Raw genomic sequence first — 19,909 nt, 5'->3', positions numbered from 1 at the left:
ATACTATAAAGATAACCACCTCAAAACAAATCCAACAAAGACAGAAACATGCTCTTTTCATCTCAGAAATCCTGAAGCAAAGCGACAATTGAATATTCAACGGGATAGAACAGATCTGAATCATGCAGATAACCCCAAATACCTGGGTGTAGTGTAACCCTTGATAGGCCATTGACCATCAAACGGCACTGTGAGGCCACTAAAATGAAAGTTGCAACAAGAACAAATGAGAGGGGTTTTGCGATAACCCGCACAACAATTGTCGACGTCGACATTTACATCGACTACGTTTTTTTCCAACATATTGATGGAAAAGTGATCAATTAATTATTCAGTAGGAATCTTCTGTCCATACAAAAGCCTGGTAAATCCACGTGCCATCTCGACATGTAGATGTAAAATTCGATGCTCAATATTTACATCTACAACTACGTCGACCAATTTTTCAGAATTAAAATTTCTGTTTTAAGCTGCGTTCATGATTGTCCGTAATCAACCGTAATAAAAGTTACAGTCTGCTACGGAAAAGTAAAATATGTACAAGAATTCTTATGGCGTAGTTCACGTTGTCTGTAACTGTAACTTTTTGTTTTACAGAAAAGAACAAAGAAAATTACAGAAAAGTGAAAAAATTTTTACTTTTCTGTAACAGGCCGTAAGAGTTACGGACAATCATGAACGCACCAAGAGTGTTTAAAATTTTAGTAAACATTCAAAAATATGATCTTGTTCAATGAGGAAAACAAATTTTTTAGGGAATTGATGAAATTATTCACTTTTCCACAGTTTGGAGTTGTAGATGATATGATGTTGATATTATGGATGTATTTGTTGATGTCAAATTTCACATCAACATTAACATCGACATGTTAACATGAAAATGGATTAGTTTAGTACTTGCAGATAAAGTATTGCACCATCTTTGATATACGGAATTTTTGTTTAACTTCTTGATTATACAGACTTTTCGTCTGTACTTCTTTGGAAGTGGACTTGCATCGATGCTATTTTCGGCATGAGCAATAGCCACATCAGAGGAAATCATTTTTGGGAAAAAAATTTAAAATTTTTAAACTCAAATTTTATAACTTAACGAAGCAGGAGGTCGACATAAAGTTTGATGCGAATGTCGATCCATCCACATCCGTCACTTTTGGATGCCCCATGTCGATGTGAATTTCGACCCTGTGTCAAGCCAATTGTCGACATGAATGCAGATCAACATCAGTCGACAATTACATCGACAATTAGTTCGACACAGGGTTGAAATTCACATCGACATGTGGCATCCAAAAGTGACGGATGTGGATGGGTTGACATTCACATCGAAATTAGCATGGTCATTGTTGTACGGGAAGGGCCCTTGTGGTGATATTTCAATTTTTTCAGGAGAGAAAAAACATCGAATTGCTTCGATTTTTTCGATTTTTTTTTTTTTTTTGATTTTTGGGTGCAGTGTCAATACCACCTATAGTAAAAGGCCTGAGCGCTGTTTTGTGACGTCATCACTATTGGGGAGTACATACTCCGATAACACTATAGAAATGAATGCAATATTAATGCACTAGAACGAAATAAATCCCAAGAACATTTTATTTTGCGTTTTAAATCACATTCTGATATTTAATAATTAATTTAAGATCATGTGGGAATGATTTAAATGGAAAAATAAGTGAAAATTAGCTCATAACCAACACTGTTTTTATCATGTAAGATGAGAACATTGAGAACTACAATCGTTTATGATCCAATTTCTAAAAGAATACTGAGAAAAACTCTGGAGAATGACAATTGAGATTAAAAAATGAGTTCAACAAATACAAATTATTGTGAATATTCAATATACGCGAATGCGAACATAATCTCCAGCTCATAAATAAGATACACCACACAAATATGATCACTGAACATTGCATATATGACGGAGATTTCTCTTGAAGTTCTTTGCAAACATTGTACCACTATGCCTGTTGACATCTGTCATCTATCCGAAGGAATTTTGGAATTTAAAGCTGTTTCAATTGGTTTGAGATGTTGATGATTTCTTCTTTATATCCATATCATAGCTTTAGCTGGATGGTCCAAGAAGTAGATTTCAAATGTATTGTAGATTTTTCTTCAACTTGATGCGATTGCATAGTTCACTATTTATTTCATTACGACATCATTCCGGTAAAACACAAGCACTAGTTCACATTAATTTTCATTTTAATCTACATTACATCACTATCCATTCAAATCACACAACACTAACAACTTGCAAAAAATTCATTCTTATACACAAATCAAATAAACGGACACCACCTACAGTTGAAAACATCAGTGCCACATGACTAGAACACATTTTAGGACAAATATTAATTAAATTTCATAATTTAAATAACTTTTTTAACGAAAGTTTTACTCAATTTCACGAATTCGCCATATAAACATACGTTAAAATTCAAATGGTAAACACAATCGAGTCCCCTTAAGGTGTGACGTCAGAAGGTGATAACGATTCAGCGCTCAGGCCTTTTACTATAGGTGGTATTGGCAGTGTTGTCTTGCGCATAGGTTGGATGAGAAATTTTGATGAAATTCGTTCATCATTGCCTGATATCCGTGATTTAGAAAAGGGACCTTGTGGTGAACAGCCGAATTTACACAACGTTACAGACTACCCCGCAAAAAAATACCGAGAAATTTTACATAGGTAACAACAATAAAATAATTTTTCCTATGGCCTTTTAAAAAAAAAAAAAAAAAAAAAAAAAACAAACAAAAACTTTGTTTTTTGATTTCCCAAAAATGTGAGTTTGTGAGTATTCATGTTCAAGTAATTTTTAAAATGAGAAGTTGATGAGATAGGCGAAATCTGATTGCACCATTTGATTTCTTGTGAAAAATTAAGTAGGAATCGCCAATAAAAAAAAAAACATCAAATCACTACAAGGACCCATATCGCGAAACGCCTCTCAAATATAATTCACAAACTAATACGCCGCAGTTGGGGAGTTAAGCCTCGAGTCATAAAAACATCTGCACTGGCACTGTGCTATTCAGTGGGGGAGTATGCCTGCCCTGTTTGGAGTCATTCAGCACAAATGCAAGTAAAGTTGATAAACCATTGAATGAAGCATGTACATAGATTGGTGACTGGGTGCTTACACCCAACACCATTGAATAATCTGTACAAGTTGAGTAGAATTGCTCCAAAAGCAGTCAGATGTGAAGTTCCATCTATGACAGAGAAGACACAGATGCTAAAAAATCCGCTGCATCATGTATGGATATGAAGAACTGGCAGAAACCCGCCTCAGATCAAGACACAATTTCATGAAAACAGTTGAATAACTTGCAGGTGCTGAGGGAAGAACCAGGCAGAAAGTCCTACCAAGTGGAGAATATCTGAAATATGGACAGTGGAAAACACTTGACAGATTGAGGAGTGGAGTCACAGGATCTAAGTACAACCCATGGCTTGAAAACCAGATACATATCACTCTCTGTTTTGGTTTTGGTTTTATGTTTTTTGAAAAAGTAAAGGTTTTGGTTTTGGTTTTTCACAGGGGTTGAAAACTGAAATAAATTGATTTTTGGTTTCAGTTCAGTTTTCACCTTTTGATAATTGGTTTTTGGTTTACAGTTTTTTGGTACTTTTATTCGGTTTTGGGTTTTTGGTTTCAGTTTTCAGGTTTTTTTTTCTGCCAATTATTGCATTATGTTGCCTAATTCTAGGTAGGAGTAGTATTAGTATTATTAATTATTGTATTCATTTCTACTAGTCAATTAATGCATAAACTGTCAAAACATTACACATACCTACCTATTTTGATATTTTTGATGATTTAAATTTTAAATTTTTTATATTTGGTTTTTGGTCAAGTGGTTTTGATCAAATATTTTTTATTTTTGGTTTTGAGTTTTGCACAAAACAGATTTCTATTTGGTTTTTCCTTCATTTTTGGTTTTGGGGTTTTTAACAGTTTCATCTCCTGGTTTTTCTTTTTTTAAATATTATCTCTCTTGTTCTGGGTCAGGTTTCGGTTCAAGATTTTGATTTCAAAGGAATTGGTTTTGGTTTTGGTTTCAGTTTTGGTTTCAGTTTTTTCCTTTTTTCTCCATTTTTTAGAGGGAAGAAGGCCAAGAAAGTGATCACTTTTTCAAATACTTTGTGTATGTGACTAGAAAGTGGCACTTTGGCAGTGCCAAATTTGTCAACTTTTTTAGTTTTCACCTTCAGCATCAGCTTTTACTTCATTTTTACCAAAAATGCAGTATTAATTAGCCTAATTACCTGAAAAATTCCAAAACCAAAACCAATTCAGTTTTCAATCTGTTACGCACTCGGTTTCAGTTTTGAATTTGAGAAAATAACGCTCCCAGTTTTAGTTTTGGTTTTAGTTAAGGGAAAATAACGCTCCTGGTTCGGTTTTGATTTTGGTTTGCAAGCCCTGGTACAACTACAACCTTCATAGATGGCAATTGGCTGATGATGATCTGCATGAATGTGTGTGAATTATCAGGAAAAATGAATCCCAGAAAATTAAATGGGACACTTGACGATGACGCAGTCAGATTCCTCAAGTACTGGCAGGAGAAGGGTACATATTTAGATTTAGATTGAGTGTTTTTCCATGTTGAGTTAGGCATGTCGACCAGATACGAGGAAAAAAACTCTTAAAATTATAGCACAAAATGGGGTTTCTAGTCAATTCGTTAACAAATTGCGAAGGAGGGAAATTTTTTTCAAATGTTTGTCTACACATTGGTAAAATATCTCATAAATGCAAAATTTTCATTTTTTAGGTTTCTGGTGGTATTTTTGCAATAAGTGCCAAACTTGTAATTTTTTCTTTTGAAAATGAAAAAAAAAATGCCAGTCCAATTTTTTGATGTTATTCTACATGAAAAGGACTAAAACTGAGAATTTTTTCAGAATTTTTACTCGCGGACATCATGGTTATATTTAAATTATAAGTTTTTAAATCGATTTTTTTAGGTTTTTGAAAGTGGCAACACTGATTTTGACATCATTTATCGATTACCGATTACCCTCTGAAAGTACATACTACAATTTGAAAAAGAGTTCAAAATTCTTTACCAGACCACGTACAACCGGAGCAATTTGTTTACAACATATTAAAAAATTTTAAAAATCGGTTCACATGGATGGGGCAGATAAAATAATTTTGATGGTAATTTCAAAGGGGGGGTGTAGGGATCTGAATCTGAAACATTCCTGACGAAGGGTACTCAATGGTACCCCTCTCCATGCAAATATCAACCCTGAAGCTCTCGGAGGCAAATTCACCCTACTTATCCACCTATAGCCAATTTCCACTGAGAAGTTGAGATATCAATTGATCGGGTAGGGAAGGGGGAGAGGGATCGATCATGCTGGTTTGAAAATAAAACTCGAGCACACCTTCTAATTTAAAATGGCTTCATTTGATAAGTAGGTAAGTACCTAATTAGGGCAGTTCAAGTTTTTGATAAATTCGCTCGAAGTATTCCTTGTGATTTCGTTTTCGAGAAAGTCGCGTTCGAAAAAATCAAAAAAGGTAAGGGGAAATTAGGTCGTCATTCCCCCTGGTCCTGAACCTATTAAACCCAAATAACATTTAAAATTGAGGTATAAAATTTATTTCTATTAAAATTACGTACGCTAGATACACAGATGGAAAGGAAAGAGAAGAAAAATACCCGCAGAAGTGAACGAAACTCCGTATCACGAGTATAATTTAGTTCCTAGCCAAAAGGAAATCGAACGTTTATGTGGCCTACCTTTTTTCTTTTGGCTGGCATCAGTTGTAGACGAGACCTCCAAGGCTTTCATTGATTCGACGATCTGTTCAGTAGGTGATTTAGATTCCACAATGGTTGGTTTTTTCGACTTGCAACAAACGTCGCAGACTCGAGCAGATTCCGGATTCAAATAAGTACAGTGTTCGCATTCCCAGTCGCCTTCGTCGTCGTCGTCAGAAGCGACGCTTTTGGCCTCTTTACCGGAAATTTTCGAGTCTGGTTTTTTGATTTGCATTTTTTCGTAAGTTTTCACTCTTTCGGCGACTTGGGTCTTCTGGGCAGATGCAGCTTTGGCGATATGTGACATTTTGGCGACATGTTTAGCTGATGGTAACTGTGTAACTGGTGGTGGTGGTGGTGGTTGATCATCGGCCGAATCAGAGGCTGCGTTTTTATCGCCGTTTGCGTCACGTTCCGAAGTAAGTTCGTCGTCCGAATCTGAGCTCGAACTGCGGCCAGCCTTTTTACGTAGATACGAACTGTGATGAGAAGATTTATGAGGATTTACAGGGGATCGACGACTTTTACGACTGCACGAGCTCTTGACGGAGATGGCGTCATCGTCATCGTTCAATTTCTTCGACCGATAACCTTTGGCTGAACGAAAGACACCTGGAGACGGATCGCGAGACATGGGAACGCGACGTTTGAACCTTCGGTCGCTTTTTCTGCTCACGGTATCGTCTTCAGTATCACTAGCCATGGTACGACGACTACGACGTGAAAGAGCCGGCGACGGTTCGCGTATCACAGGAGATCTGCGTCGCGATTTACGATCATCCGATAGAGACAACTCGCTCTCAGAGTCCTCTTCTTGTCGACGTCGATTATATCGTTGCTGGCGAATACTGCCTCGTCGACTCGACGAATGATCTGAGAAATTTTCAGCCGGCATGCGATACGCAGGTGGAAACATTACGGAGCCGTGCCAAGTACCCGTTGACATGCCAGGCCAAGGCTGTTGAAAAGGCGCATTCAGGTTCATTTGACTTCGATTCCAATCCCAGCCCGACATCCCGACACCGGCACCACCACTGTGATGATGGCAACTGGGACAGTTCAACTGAGCCATCGACTGAGCCTGTCGCATGAAAATTACACAAATTGGTTACTCGAGATGGCGCAGAAAGACGAGTACATATTTCCAGTTATAAGCAAGTATAAAGAGGTTTACTTGGATCATTGGCGAGAAACCGGGTCCATTCAGAGCTGCGAAGCTGCCAGAGCGATGACGATCCTGTAGTTCCCAGCCCAAGTAGCCTCCGTCTCTTCTCAAAGTCTTCAACATTTCACATAAATCAAATTTATCACTTATCAGTCATCATCGTAGCAAAAATTCAATATTGTGAAGAACTTTTTGACCATTTCCATTAAGAAAAGTATCCCTGGCAAATTTTGGCCACCAATTTGAAATACATCGCGTCCTTCCCCTCTCCTCACCTCGCCTCGCCCCTCCCCTACCCTCCACTCCAATAAGTTATAAAAAAATGAGAAAAATCCAAAATCAACATTTTTGCGGATATGGTCCATTTTCATCACAGATGAACTCTTCATTACTTTCGACTCCCTAAAAAAATCAACAAATTTAAAAATTTCAGCGTTTTTACATCCAAATTCACAAATTTTGTCCATTTTTGTCAGAAAATCACTATCATTCAATTTCGAACCCCCCCCCCCTCCTCCATCCTCGTCTCCAATTTGATGAAAAAGTGGTAGTCTGGGAGCCCACTTAAGGATCTATTGTACCCCCAACACCCCGGTTAAGCCTCTGAGATAACTTTCTTCTTAAAGGGGGAGTCGTAAGGGACATTTCTAGCCCTTGTACTCAAAAAAAAAAAGGTGGCCTTAGCCACCTTACTTACAAAATGGCGGTCATTTTGATTGACAGGTCAGCCGAAATTGCAGATTTTGCGTTCCAACATAGGACTTGCACAAAATTTTTCAAACCGTAAAAAGGTAGATCAAAAGATCAGGCAAAAATTTATCACCTGTCAAAATTTCCAGTGCTAAAGTGAGTTTTTTGATTTTTGGTGAATTTTAGAAAATCAAATAGGCAAAAATGAGGGGAAAAATCAAAATGTTACCAAATTGACCAAGGAAGCTGAAACTTGGGATATATCCTATTTCTAACATGCCAAATCGATTGAAAACTGTTTCAAACCGTTTTGAGCCGTTCTGGAGCCTCCAGCAGATTTTTGAAACTCGAAGTTCCCACAAAATTTCATCAAATGGAGTTGGAAAGCCGAAATTCACGCTGCAAACTAATTTCAATACGCGACGAAGTCAACTGCAGGGAGATTTCAAGTCGTTTTGGAGCCTCCAGCAATTTTTTGAAAATTCCTGGAGCCTCCAGCAATTTTTTGAAAATTCCTGGAGCCTCCAGCAGATTTTTGAAACTTGAAATTTCCCCAAAATTTCATCAAACGGAGATGAAAAGTCGAAATTCATTCTGCAAACTAATTTCAATATGCTACGAAGTCGACTGCTTGTGGATTTCAAGTCATTTTGGAGCCTCCAGCGACTTTTTGGGAGGTCGTATGGCGTTTTTTGGAAAATTTAAGTTTCCAAAAAGTAGCTGGAAGCTTCAAAACCATTTGAAACCACCATGTAGTCGACTTCATATCGCATTGAAATTAGTTCGTAAGTAAATTTCAGTTTGCCAACTCCATTTGGTAAAATTTTGCGGGAATTTTCCAAGTTTCAAAAATCTATTAGAGGCTCCAGTAATTTTCAATAAGTCCCTGCAGTCGTCTTTAGAGGGTGCTAAAATTGGAGTGTACAGTAAATTTCAGCTTTCCATCTCCATTTTGATGAAATTTTGTAAAAATTCAAAGTTTAAAAAATTTGCTGGAGACTCCAGTAATTTTCAAAAAGTCGCTGGAGGCTCCAAAACGACTTGAAATCTCCCTGCAGTTGACTTCGTCGCGTATTGAAATTAGTTTGCAGCGTGAATTTCGGCTTTCCAACTCCATTTGATGAAATTTTGTGGGAACTTCGAGTTTCAAAAATCTGCTGGAGGCTCCAGAACGGCTCAAAACGGTTTGAAACAGTTTTCAATCGATTTGGCATGTTAGAAATAGGATATATCCCAAGTTTCAGCTTCCTTGGTCAATTTGGTAACATTTTGATTTTTCCCCTCATTTTTGCCTATTTGATTTTCTAAAATTCACCAAAAATCAAAAAACTCACTTTAGCACTGGAAATTTTGACAGGTGATAAATTTTTGCCTGATCTTTTGATCTACCTTTTTACGGTTTGAAAAATTTTGTGCAAGTCCTATGTTGGAACGCAAAATCTGCAATTTCGGCTGACCTGTCAATCAAAATGGCCGCCATTTTGGAAGTAGGGCCACTTTTTTTGAGTTCAAGGGCTAAAAATGTTCCTTAGGACTTCCCCTTTAAGAAAACAGTTGTCACAGAGGATCCACAGGGGGGAGTGCAATAGATCCTTAAGCGGGCTCCCTGAAAAATAAATAGGTCCAAATGGTCATATTTTTACACTCCACAATATTCTTAGATTTGGTGCATTTTCATTAGAAAATCACATTTCTACGGTTGCAACTCTACCTACCTCCCTCTGCACGATGAAAAATCTCCTTCTTCCTGAGGGCTTCCGAAATTTAAAAAAGTCATCGAATTATAGGTTATGTAAAAAAAAATTACGACACAGAAATTGAAATTTTGAAGGGAAAAAAAAGACTTCAATTCATTTTTTTTCCTTTGCTGGGGAACCAAAAAGTGATCTTGAAAAGTGGGTTAATTAAAAAAATCAAATTTATTACCGCTATAAAATACATAATATATCATTTTTATTCAATTTTTCTGATTTTTTTCAACTTTGAAGGTCTCTGTATATAAGAGGGCTAACATTACTTCGGCGACTAAGAGAGAAAACTCCGCTGGAATCACGTTTGCTCAAGCGATTTTAAAAACAAATAATTTGCTTACCTGCGGATCGAATTCGGCCGAGTGTAAAGAATGGGAAAATTTTGGAGGTCTTGAATCGTTACGATTAACTGAAAGCAAAAAATCATTAAACAGATCATTTTATGCATTGCAAAAATGGACTCTGGTTATATCCTTCCCCCTCTCTCTTGATAATTTGATAAACTACTGTAACGAAAATTATTAAAAACCGCGTAAAAATTGATGTTGTATTACCTATCAAACTTTGGTAAAATTTTGTCAAGTTTTTATAGGTAAAATATGAAAAAAATTCACGTTTAAGTAAGAATTAAAATTTCGCAAAAATTGTGTAAAATTTCTGAAAATGAGCTCGAAGCAAAAATACTCAACTAATTGCTTACCTTTTGGTTGAAATGGCGAAGATACAGGTTGAATTCCTCCCACAAATCGTTTCAAACTCCCCATAATACTGCCATTTTTCTTGAACGTCTCCTGAAAAAAAAAATCAGTTTACCTAGTCAAATTTCCTCACCAAAATTTCCCACTAAAATAATTTTCACTTTGAAAATGATTAAGGAAATACTCACCGGTTGAGAACTTGGGGCACTTTTACTTGCACGTTTATTACGTCGAGGAGGCGGAATTGGCGCCATTAGGTTTTCTCCTTTAGGTGGTATAGGAGGTTGACCGTCACTTTTACCTTTAAATGCAGCATTTGGCAGTCTCTAAAACACAAAAATTTCCAAATATAGGTAGTCAAAAAAATCAAAAAAATTATACAAATGAAAAAAAACGAAAAATTAATGTACAAATAATTAGTGTACTTACTTTTCTAATGTGATTTTGTCGTTTAGGATGTCGATGGTACATTTGATCGCAAGATACGCAAAACGCCTGTTGAACACACATTTCGCAGTGGTACTGAGCGTTTGAGGAACCACACAGGTCACATTTTCGTTTCACTTCTTCCTTTTTATTTTGCGCTAGAATATAAGCGAGCGAAAATTGATAATCAAATTTCAAGTAGTTAGTGACCCTTCATTATTCAATCAAGTGCAAAATAAGCACCTGTTTTATTGCCAAATAGCAAAGCTGTATTGGAATATTGCTGGGATGGAAATTCGATAACTTCGTAGGGAGGATCATTTATCGGAGGTTCACTTTTTGGTAAAGGAGGCGTTTTGGTGACCTCTTTCGGTAGCGTTCGCCTCTGCACATAAAAATAAACACGTAAAATTTACAATGTGTTGACGCATCTCACCTCTAATGTAGGTATACCTCTACCTACATACATAAATACGTATCATTTTAATTTTCTACTAATCCATATTATAATAAAGATTTTTGGTATATTTAAACGAAAGTCAAACCAAATCACATGGCGCATGGGTTCAACATAATACCCATACAAAAGTACCCGGCTCTATTTAAACACGCACAAGGAATGAATACGAGGAAAAAAATAACCCGCTCTTACCTGCATTTCTCAGCGAAACGATATAAAAAAATACACCAAAAACACCTCATACAAAGTGAAATACTCACACATAAATGCACAATATTTTGCTAATAATATCAAACTGAATTTGACTAAACCATTCGCTGATTATTTGGTCCAGCAAAACTGGTAGCATCTGTTCTAATTTTAGTAAAATCTTATTATTGAGCCGGGGCCAATTTTAAAAGAAGAAACACTTATGCTGTGCTTTTCTTAGCCAGAATGAAATGGCGAATATCATCTAGACGATATATACACACAGGAAAAAATATATATATAATGTGTGTGGTTATTGCATTTACGATGAGATACAAAGTAGATTTCATTTATACATATGAAAAAAAAAAAAAAAAAAATTGTGGAAAAAAACGTAGGTAGGGAATGAAACACATTGTATCATCTGGTCGATTCTTTCGTTGAGATCATTTTTTTATTCGACATGTGCGTTTTTTTCGATTTTTTTTACGATTGTAATAAGTCGATGATCGTTTTATTTGAATGAATAAATTATTCTCTTCGGATAGTTTTTTTCGTACTTCCTCAAAGTATGCTTATATGCTGAGTATACTTAATTGAGAAGAGTTTCAGATTGATTATTGTTCTACTCTCGTCAATACAATGAAATTTAGTCCAGATGTCCATTTTTCCTCCTTCCCCTTTTCCAAGGATCCACCCCCTGACCCCCCCCCACTTGAAAACCTGTCTATCTCTTCGCATACCTATATTGTCTGTACGAAAAAAAAAAATCAGATGAAAATTGTTCCTTAAAATCTCATCTACAACTCAGTTATTATCAATTCTGAGTTGGAATAACTGTTGAGCTTGAAAGCTCAAAAAACCATTCTCAAACATATCAAAATCATGTTTTTTTGATTATTACACCCCCCCCCCCCCCCGTCGATCCTCCGAGACAACTTTTTTCTCAAAGCGAGAGTCCTAAGGAACATTTCTAGCCCTTGTCCTCAAACAAAAAAAGTGGCCCTACTTACAAAATGGCTGCCATTTTGATTGACAGGTCAGCCAAAATCGCAGATTTTGCGTTCCAACATAGGACTTGCACGGTGTAGTAGTACTACCTACGTATTAGAAATTTCATGGCCATGATTGCTAATTTCAAAAACTTGAAAAAATCTAATAAGTTTCCTGGGTATTTTTTTCATTTTTAAAATATCGTGTTATTTTAGAAATATCCTAGAATCCAATTCTTCGAAGTTTTTTCACAATTTTTGGTTCGTTTGCCCAAAAAAATTTGGTTGTGGGTTCATTTGAGGGAATGAAACGTTTGAAGCTTTGAGGCATTCTTAAGGCTGAAGAGAGATTTGCAGAAAAACTTGAAAAATTAAAGTTGTGGAAAATAAATGACCAATTGTTGGCATTCCAATGTTGTTTTTTTTTTTTTTAAGAGACGTACCTATTCATTTTTGAGGTATCTTGCCAAAAACTGAAAATTTTGAAATTTAAAATTTTAACTGAAAATTTTGAAATTTGAAATTGGAACTGAAAATTTTGAAATTTGAAATTGCGAAATTTTTTTAACCGTACAAAGGTAGATCGAAAGATCAGACAAAAATTTGTCAAAATTTCAAATGTTAAAGTGCGTTTTTCGATTTTTGGTGAATTTTTGAAAATCAAATTTAGGCCAAAAATGAGGGAAAAAATCAAAATTTTACCAAAATGACCAAGAAAACTGAAATTTAGGATATACCTTGTTTTCGACATGCCAAATCGATTGGAAACTGTTTCAACCCGTTTTAGCAGTTCTGGAGCCTCCAGTAGATTTTTAAAAACTCGAAATTCCCACAAAATTTCATCAAATTGAGATGGAAAGCCGAAATTCATTCTGCAATTTCTGCAAACTAATTTCAATACGCTACGAAGTCGACTTCAGGTGGAGCGATTTTTTGTAAATTACTAGAGCTTTCATAAGTAGATTTTTGAAACTTGAAATTTCCCAAAATTTCATTCAGCAAACTAATTTTAATACGCTACGAAGTCGATTGCGGGTGGATTTCAAGTCGTTTTGGAGCCTCCAGCGACTTTTTGAAAGGTTAGATGACGTTTTTTAGAAAATTTAAATTTCCAAAAAGGAACTGGAAGTTTCAAAACCATTCGAAACCACCATGTAGTCGACTTCATATTGTATTGAAATTAGTTTGCGAAGTAAATTTCAGCTTGCCAACTCCATTTGATAAAATGTTGTGGGAATTTCGAGTTTCAAAAATCTGGTGAAGACTCCAGTAATTTTCAAAAAGTCGCTGGAGGCTCCAAAATGACTTGAACCCACCTGAAGTCGCCTTCAGAGGGTGTTAAAATTGGAGTGCAGAGAAAATTTTGGCTTTCCATCTCTCCGTTTGATGAAATTTTGGAGGAATTTCAAGTTTCAAAACTCCAGCAATTTTCAAAAAGTTACTGCTCCAAAAGACATTAGTTGCAGAGTAAATTTCGACTTTCAAACTCAATTTGACGAAATTTTGTGGAAATTTCGAGTTTCAAAAATCTGCTGGAGGCTCCAGAACTGCTCAAAACGGTTTGAAATAGTTTCCAATCGATTTGGCATGTCAAATATAGAGTACGTATACCTACTTATCCCAAATTTCAGCTTTCTTGGTTCTTTTGGTAAAATTTTGATTTTTTCCCCCCATTTCTGGCCTAAATTTGATTTTCAAAAATTCACCAGAAATCGAAAAAGGCACTTCAGCACTTGAAGTTTTGACAGATGATAAATTTTTGCCGGATGTGTTTCGATCTACCTTTGTTCAGTTTAAAAAATTTCGTGCAAGTCCTATGTTGGAACGCAAAATCTGCGATTTCGGCTGACCTGTAACAATTATGTAAATGACAAAACATTGGCCTATCAAAAAAATAGATCGAATCATGGCTCATAAATTCATAATTGATCGGTACGAGTCGAAAATCACTGCTAAAAAATTGATTTGAAAGACGAATCACGAATCACATCTGAAGAAAAAATTCGAGTCACGAATCAAATCATGATTTGAATGGGTCCTCAAACCTGCATCTTACTTACACGAATTGTCAAGTTTTCAAATCAATAAAATTTCATTTAAAAAAAAAATATGTCTAGATCAAAATAAATCAATTTGCCTTAGCAGTTGGGAGCAATTTTCTGAAAAAAAATCAAGGGGTGCAATTTCAATTTTGGATCTAGCTCTCAAAACATTCTCAAAATTTAGAGTATCTACTTCTGTCAATATTCGTATTCAACGGTCTTAAAAACTAAAAAAAAAAAACATGTCATACGATTTTTTCAGTTTTCAAAAAATTGAGGGGCTAATGGGAGAGGGTGCGTTAGAGAGTTTGAATGAAAAAAATTAATTAATATTCGTATTCGGCGCTTTAGAAAACGTATGAAACGATACGTCACTCAATATTTGATATTTTGACCAAAATTTTGGGCTTTTGCCATGATTTTGCGAATCTCAACACGAAAGCTTCATAATTATTGTAAACATAAGAAGCTCCAATCTGAGCTTCTGAAGTTTCTTGAGAAATATTTTTGAATCTACGTAGACCATCAGAACCTCGCCAACACATTCTCTTCGAGTTTGCAGAAGTCCCAAGCAATTGGACTCCAAGTTGGAAATCATGACGAGAAATTTCAATTGCTGTAATAGAACATTTTACATTACCCATCTCGCCATGCCAGCTCCAAGGGTGGTTGGTGATGGGGAATCAATAAAAGCGATTTTTCATCGTTCCCAATCATTGATATAAGGAATCCACATTTCTTTTATAGCAAAACCAAACAGCCTAAACCCTAAACCGACCTGATTTGACTCGGAATGATCCAGCTGCCATAAATGGGTTGAAATACGCAGGACATGCCATTATTTCAACATAGGTAATCGAACCAAAACTGCAATTTGACGGGTCAACTTTTTACCAATTTGTTTTCTTTTTTGTGGCCCACACACAACTTTCGTGTTACTCGACTCGCTTCTCTCTTGAATAACAAAACGATTACTTATCACACATTGGTTACTAATCGAATCGTAAGTAAGTAAATAAAACTATTCACCCGAATATCATTTCGATTCGTGGAAAAATACACAGTGTATTTGATGTAAAAATGAACACTTTCCGAACACATATTTTTCCGCCTGGTTCACAGCACATTGCTAAATATTAGTCTTGGCGAACCTATAACTGCCAACCACACTCGACGAATTACCTATAGATACCTACACTATTCTGCTTCAGTTGATACCTACTCACTCACACAATTATCATATTCAAAGCGTCTTGAAAATGGAAATTTTCATACGAAGGTGCGCAAGGATTGGCCAATCTCAAACGGCTTGCAGGGTATAAAATCACTCGTTCGGTCAGACTTCATCATTATTTAACGTAGATATCTCCAGTCTCAAGTATCTTTCACTTTTGTTTGCTTTCTGGTCTTGGTACGAATTTTTGTAATTCTCAATTCAAGCTGTAATCAAGATGTAAGTATTACACACTCTTTTAGTATAATTGATTTATTTTATTAATCCATATTATGGGCTATGCTTCGTAATTTTTCAATAACGCATCATTACCTATCTATTGTTTTTATTTTGATGATAACTTGTTGAACAAATTGGAAGACGTTGACATTTGGAAACATTTTTCTGCGAAAGCCAAGCGTCTGAAAGACGAGCTTGTGCAAAAATTAATGTTTTTTATACTTAACATGCTTCATTTTCATTTAGTGAACTAAAAGCAGCAATTGCAAGTTGTTAATAATGTTATCTTTACATTCAATGCTTTTTATTCTGCATTTAGTGTCATGGATTATAACCAGGGCTCGGATTTTTATGTTGGAGCATATTTTTTGTATGCATATAAGAGATAGGGAATTTCTCAATTATCTCCAAGATTCATTAAATTTCAAGTAAAATGAGCCTAATTCGTTAGAGCATATTTTGGCATATTTCACCATAAAAGCATACTTAATAGCATACTTCGGCATTTTTTAGGGAATATTTTGCTCGCTTTCAAATTTTTGCTTTGTATTTGGCTAGGTACATAATTTTCATTTTTCCCCGCAAAATTTGTAAAACTGGCAATAGCTCACTTGTCGCAACTTATTATTTTTTTTTTTATTTTTTTTTATTTTTTATTCCTTGATAATGGAATTAGAATTACCTTTTCGTGATTTTTGAGAATCAAAGTGTTCCTTACATTTCCAAAGATAATGATTTGATTAAGTCTGCATTTCTTGTTGATTTTTCAATTTTATAATAAAATAAAACGCTCTGTTTTGCATTTTTGTTCGTGAATTCTTACATAATGTTATGAAAAAACGAAACAAAATCATTTCATTTTGCCAACACTGGTAAGTAGTATGTACCTTCAGTGCCTGGCTCGTTAATGATGGTCCTATATTCAGAGCATTTTTGCGAGTTATTCTTTTTTGGTATTGGTACGAAATTTACGCTTTGAAGTCTTAGGCAGCATACCTTCACCATATAATTCATTTATCATCTTCAACAGCTTCATTTTGTACCCTGGTGTTAGATGTTTAATGAAGTCTACTGGTACCTATGAGATCTTTCCCTACTGCGTTGTGGTTTCTGGCTCTCTTCGCCGAGTTCCTCAGCTCCCACATTTCAATTTGTGGTGCATCCTCCGTGGATGAAACTTCCACTTGAGCCGGACATGTCCCAAGCTGACATTTTGCCTCACTGAGGCACTTTTTTTGCCTATATTCGCGATTTGAGACGATTTTCTCACCTATATGAGACTAATGACAAAAATATGCAAATTAGGTCGTAGGTATTTGATTTTTTCAAGTACCTTACGCGAGTGTTAGATGGCGCCCTATTGAAAATGAAAGACGTGATTCGTCTTTACAGTGTAAAAAGGAACCTAAATTAAATGAAGCATGTGTTTCCAAAACGCACTAAGTCCATTTTCAAAGATTCGGAGGTTGCAAGGCCATCTAGCATAAAGTTGCGGCCCAAAATGGCTGATTTTTTGATATGTTGTGTCTAAGGGTCTTGGCTAGAACATATCAAAAAATCAGCCAATTTGGTCCACTTCTACGTTTCCAAATTGTACTAAGTACCATGAATTTCTTATCAATATTTTTTTGGACTTAGCGCGTTTTGGAAACACATGCTTCAAATAATTTCTAAAATGGATTTTGAGGATCTGAAAAAATATGAATTTAGATGAGTTGAGTTCGTTGGATATTAGGAGGTCAAAAAAATATAATTTTGAGTAAAAAAACATCAAGTTTGATGCTTCATTCTCCAAATTAAAAAAATTTAAATTTTTTCACATTTTCATCCCTAAAAATCAAGTGTTTAGTTTGAGATAAAATTAAAAATAACCCTAGAAATGGAAACTGCAGATTTTTTATTGCTTTTTTAAATTTCATCAGGCTTATTCCCCTAATGAATAGGAAAATTTAAAACTACAATTTTTTCTGACATTCTAACAAAAAAAAAACTCGAAGGAATTAGATAGGTAACACTAATTTCAAAGCTCCATCATTTTTTTTGAAGATTTGTGTGCAATTTCAATTTTCAAGTGGAACTGTTGCCCATTTTTTTCACTTTTTCGGGACTAAATTTTGAAAAAACTTTGTTTTTGACTCAAAAAACAGTCGTTTTTCACAAATAGGTAACTAATTTATTTTTCAAAAGAATATTTCACCTTAATAAACATATCACATACTGCTAAAACACATCTCAAAAAAATTGAAAAATTATTTCCTCCAAACACATATGTGACACGGGTACATTTCCCCCTACCCACCCATTTTGGGAGGGGCGGTAAAAAGCACCTAGAAGGATAGTGCTAGGTTAGTGCTGGTTAGTGCACGCATCCCCGACGTTAGTGCACGCCCCCTTCACCACCATTTTTTAAAAAATATGTGGGGGGGTACAGGGAAACGTGGTACCCCCCCATTCACGGAAGGGGGTTAAAAACCACCTAGAAGGTTAGTGCTAGGTTAGTGCTGGTTAGTGCACGCATCCCCGACGTTAGTGCACGCCCCCTTCACCCCCATTTTTTAAAAAATATGTGGGGGGGGGGTACAGGGAAACGTGGTACCCCCCCATTCACGGAAGGGGGTTAAAAACCACCTAGAAGGTTAGTGCTAGGTTAGTGCTGGATAGTGCACGCATTCCCGACGTTAGTGCACGCCTCCTTCGCCCCCATTTTTTAAAAAATATGTGGGGGGGTACGGAGAAATGATTTACGAAAAAAGGGGAAGAACGTCGTTGAAATGGTTAAAACCCACATAGTTCGACTCAGTTTCGTTAGTGCTGGTTAGTGCACACACTTATACAATTATTCCCCCTCCCCCTCCCCCTCCCCCCAAAAAATTAAATAAATAATTTTACACACTGTGGTCCAGTAAAATCAGCATCGAATAGGAAAAATCGAAGTGGCAAGCTGATTTTCGGTATATTGGTCCATTTTGATGTCCTGAAAACGAATCCTAGGAGTCCCCTACTGTACCGGGTGAGCTTCATCCCAAATTTTGGATCTTAGCTCCCCCCCCCCGCATCCGGGTTTGACCAAAAAATCTCGAATATGTAATACATGCATTCGTGACTCGAAAATGGTTGCAATCAATGGTGGGGGGGGGGGTTCAATTCTACAAACCAAATTCCAGATTTTTATTTCGTTATTCATCGAATATTTTTTTGAAAGCCTCTAACGCAAGAATAGTTTTAAAAAATGTTGTTGTACATATGTACTTGTACGTCAAATTTCCCATCAGATGAGCCATATTGATCAATTTTCCAGTCCCAAGAGGAGGTGGACCTACGGCGCTTCGAACATACGGGGGTTTGGAATAGCTTCATAACGTTGATAGTTAATACTGATCGTAATATTTTTAATTATTTAAAAATGGTATGGTGGTGGTTCACCTTGTTTTTTTGGGGTACACAGCGGACTACCCTGAAAATCCAAAATATGCGCTTAAATATATTATGCTCGATCTAAAAAGTAAAAATATTCCCTAACGATATGGGTACTGTTTTACAGGAAAAATCAATTCCTATACGATTTTAGTAATACTGTTGTGTAATACCAAGAATTCACGAACAAAAATCCAAAACATAGCGTTTTAAAATCACGAAAAGGTAATTCTAATTTCATTATTAAAGGAATAAAAAACAAATAAAATGAACAAAAAAAATAAGTAGGTACGAATGAGCTATCGCCAGTTTCACAAATTTTGCGGGGAAAAAAAATGAAAAATACCCAAATACTAATTTGATGCAAAAATTTGAAATTGAGCAAAATATTCCCTAAAAACGTAAAATTAGCTCTAAAAAGAAAACGCAAAATATTCCCTAAAAAGTGCCAAAATATGCTTTATATATCTATGCTTTTATGGTGAAATATGCCTAAACATGCTCTAACGAATTAGGCTCATTTTACTAGAAATTTAATGGATCGTGGAGATAATTGGAAAATTCCCTATCCCTTATGCATTCAAAAAATATGCTCCAGCATAAAAATCCGAGCCCCGGTAATTATAAATTATAAACGCATAAAATCTAAGAAAAAGTATTCGCAATATTTTTTTTCAGTTTTAGATTTCAACTTCAATATGTTTGCCTGAAAGTCCAATTGCAAGCTATTCGAATTTTAATCACTGATTTGGAATCCCTTCTGTAATTCTAAATTCCACAATCATATTTGCTTCAAGTTCACTCAAGTCTTGAGAAATGAGAGTCTCCAAAGTTTGTTT

At 35.8% G+C, this 19,909-nt stretch overlaps 1 protein-coding gene across 5 annotated transcripts in view; it reads right to left on the bottom strand.

Annotated features, from left to right (window-relative positions):
- The window catches only part of LUBEL (Linear Ubiquitin E3 ligase), a 29,556-nt gene extending 18,217 nt beyond the window's left edge, over window positions 1-11,339 (bottom strand). For 4 of the 5 annotated variants that reach the window (XR_010558039.1, XM_065359237.1, XM_065359236.1 and 1 more), the window contains exons 1-8: window positions 11,173-11,339; window positions 10,764-10,905; window positions 10,524-10,678; window positions 10,283-10,420; window positions 10,097-10,187; window positions 9,738-9,805; window positions 6,965-7,069; window positions 5,770-6,871 (exon numbers count right to left, since the gene is read on the bottom strand). Coding sequence is in view for 3 of the 5 variants with exons in the window: in XM_065359237.1 (XP_065215309.1) it covers window positions 5,770-6,871; window positions 6,965-7,069; window positions 9,738-9,805; window positions 10,097-10,187; window positions 10,283-10,420; window positions 10,524-10,678; window positions 10,764-10,905; window positions 11,173-11,178 (1,807 nt within the window). In the remaining 2 variants the exon portion in view is untranslated. The remainder of the gene's footprint in view (window positions 1-5,769; window positions 6,872-6,964; window positions 7,070-9,737; window positions 9,806-10,096; window positions 10,188-10,282; window positions 10,421-10,523; window positions 10,679-10,763; window positions 10,906-11,172) is intronic. The other variant, XR_010558040.1, reaches the window with a different exon arrangement.
- Between the last annotated feature and the right edge of the window lie 8,570 nt (window positions 11,340-19,909).

The sequence above is a fragment of the Planococcus citri genome, chromosome 3 (assembly GCF_950023065.1).
Source record: "Planococcus citri chromosome 3, ihPlaCitr1.1, whole genome shotgun sequence".
Classification (NCBI taxonomy): domain Eukaryota; kingdom Metazoa; phylum Arthropoda; class Insecta; order Hemiptera; family Pseudococcidae; genus Planococcus; species Planococcus citri.
The sequence above is the reverse complement of the archived record's forward strand: the minus strand, read 5'-3'. Positions and strand labels throughout refer to the sequence as shown.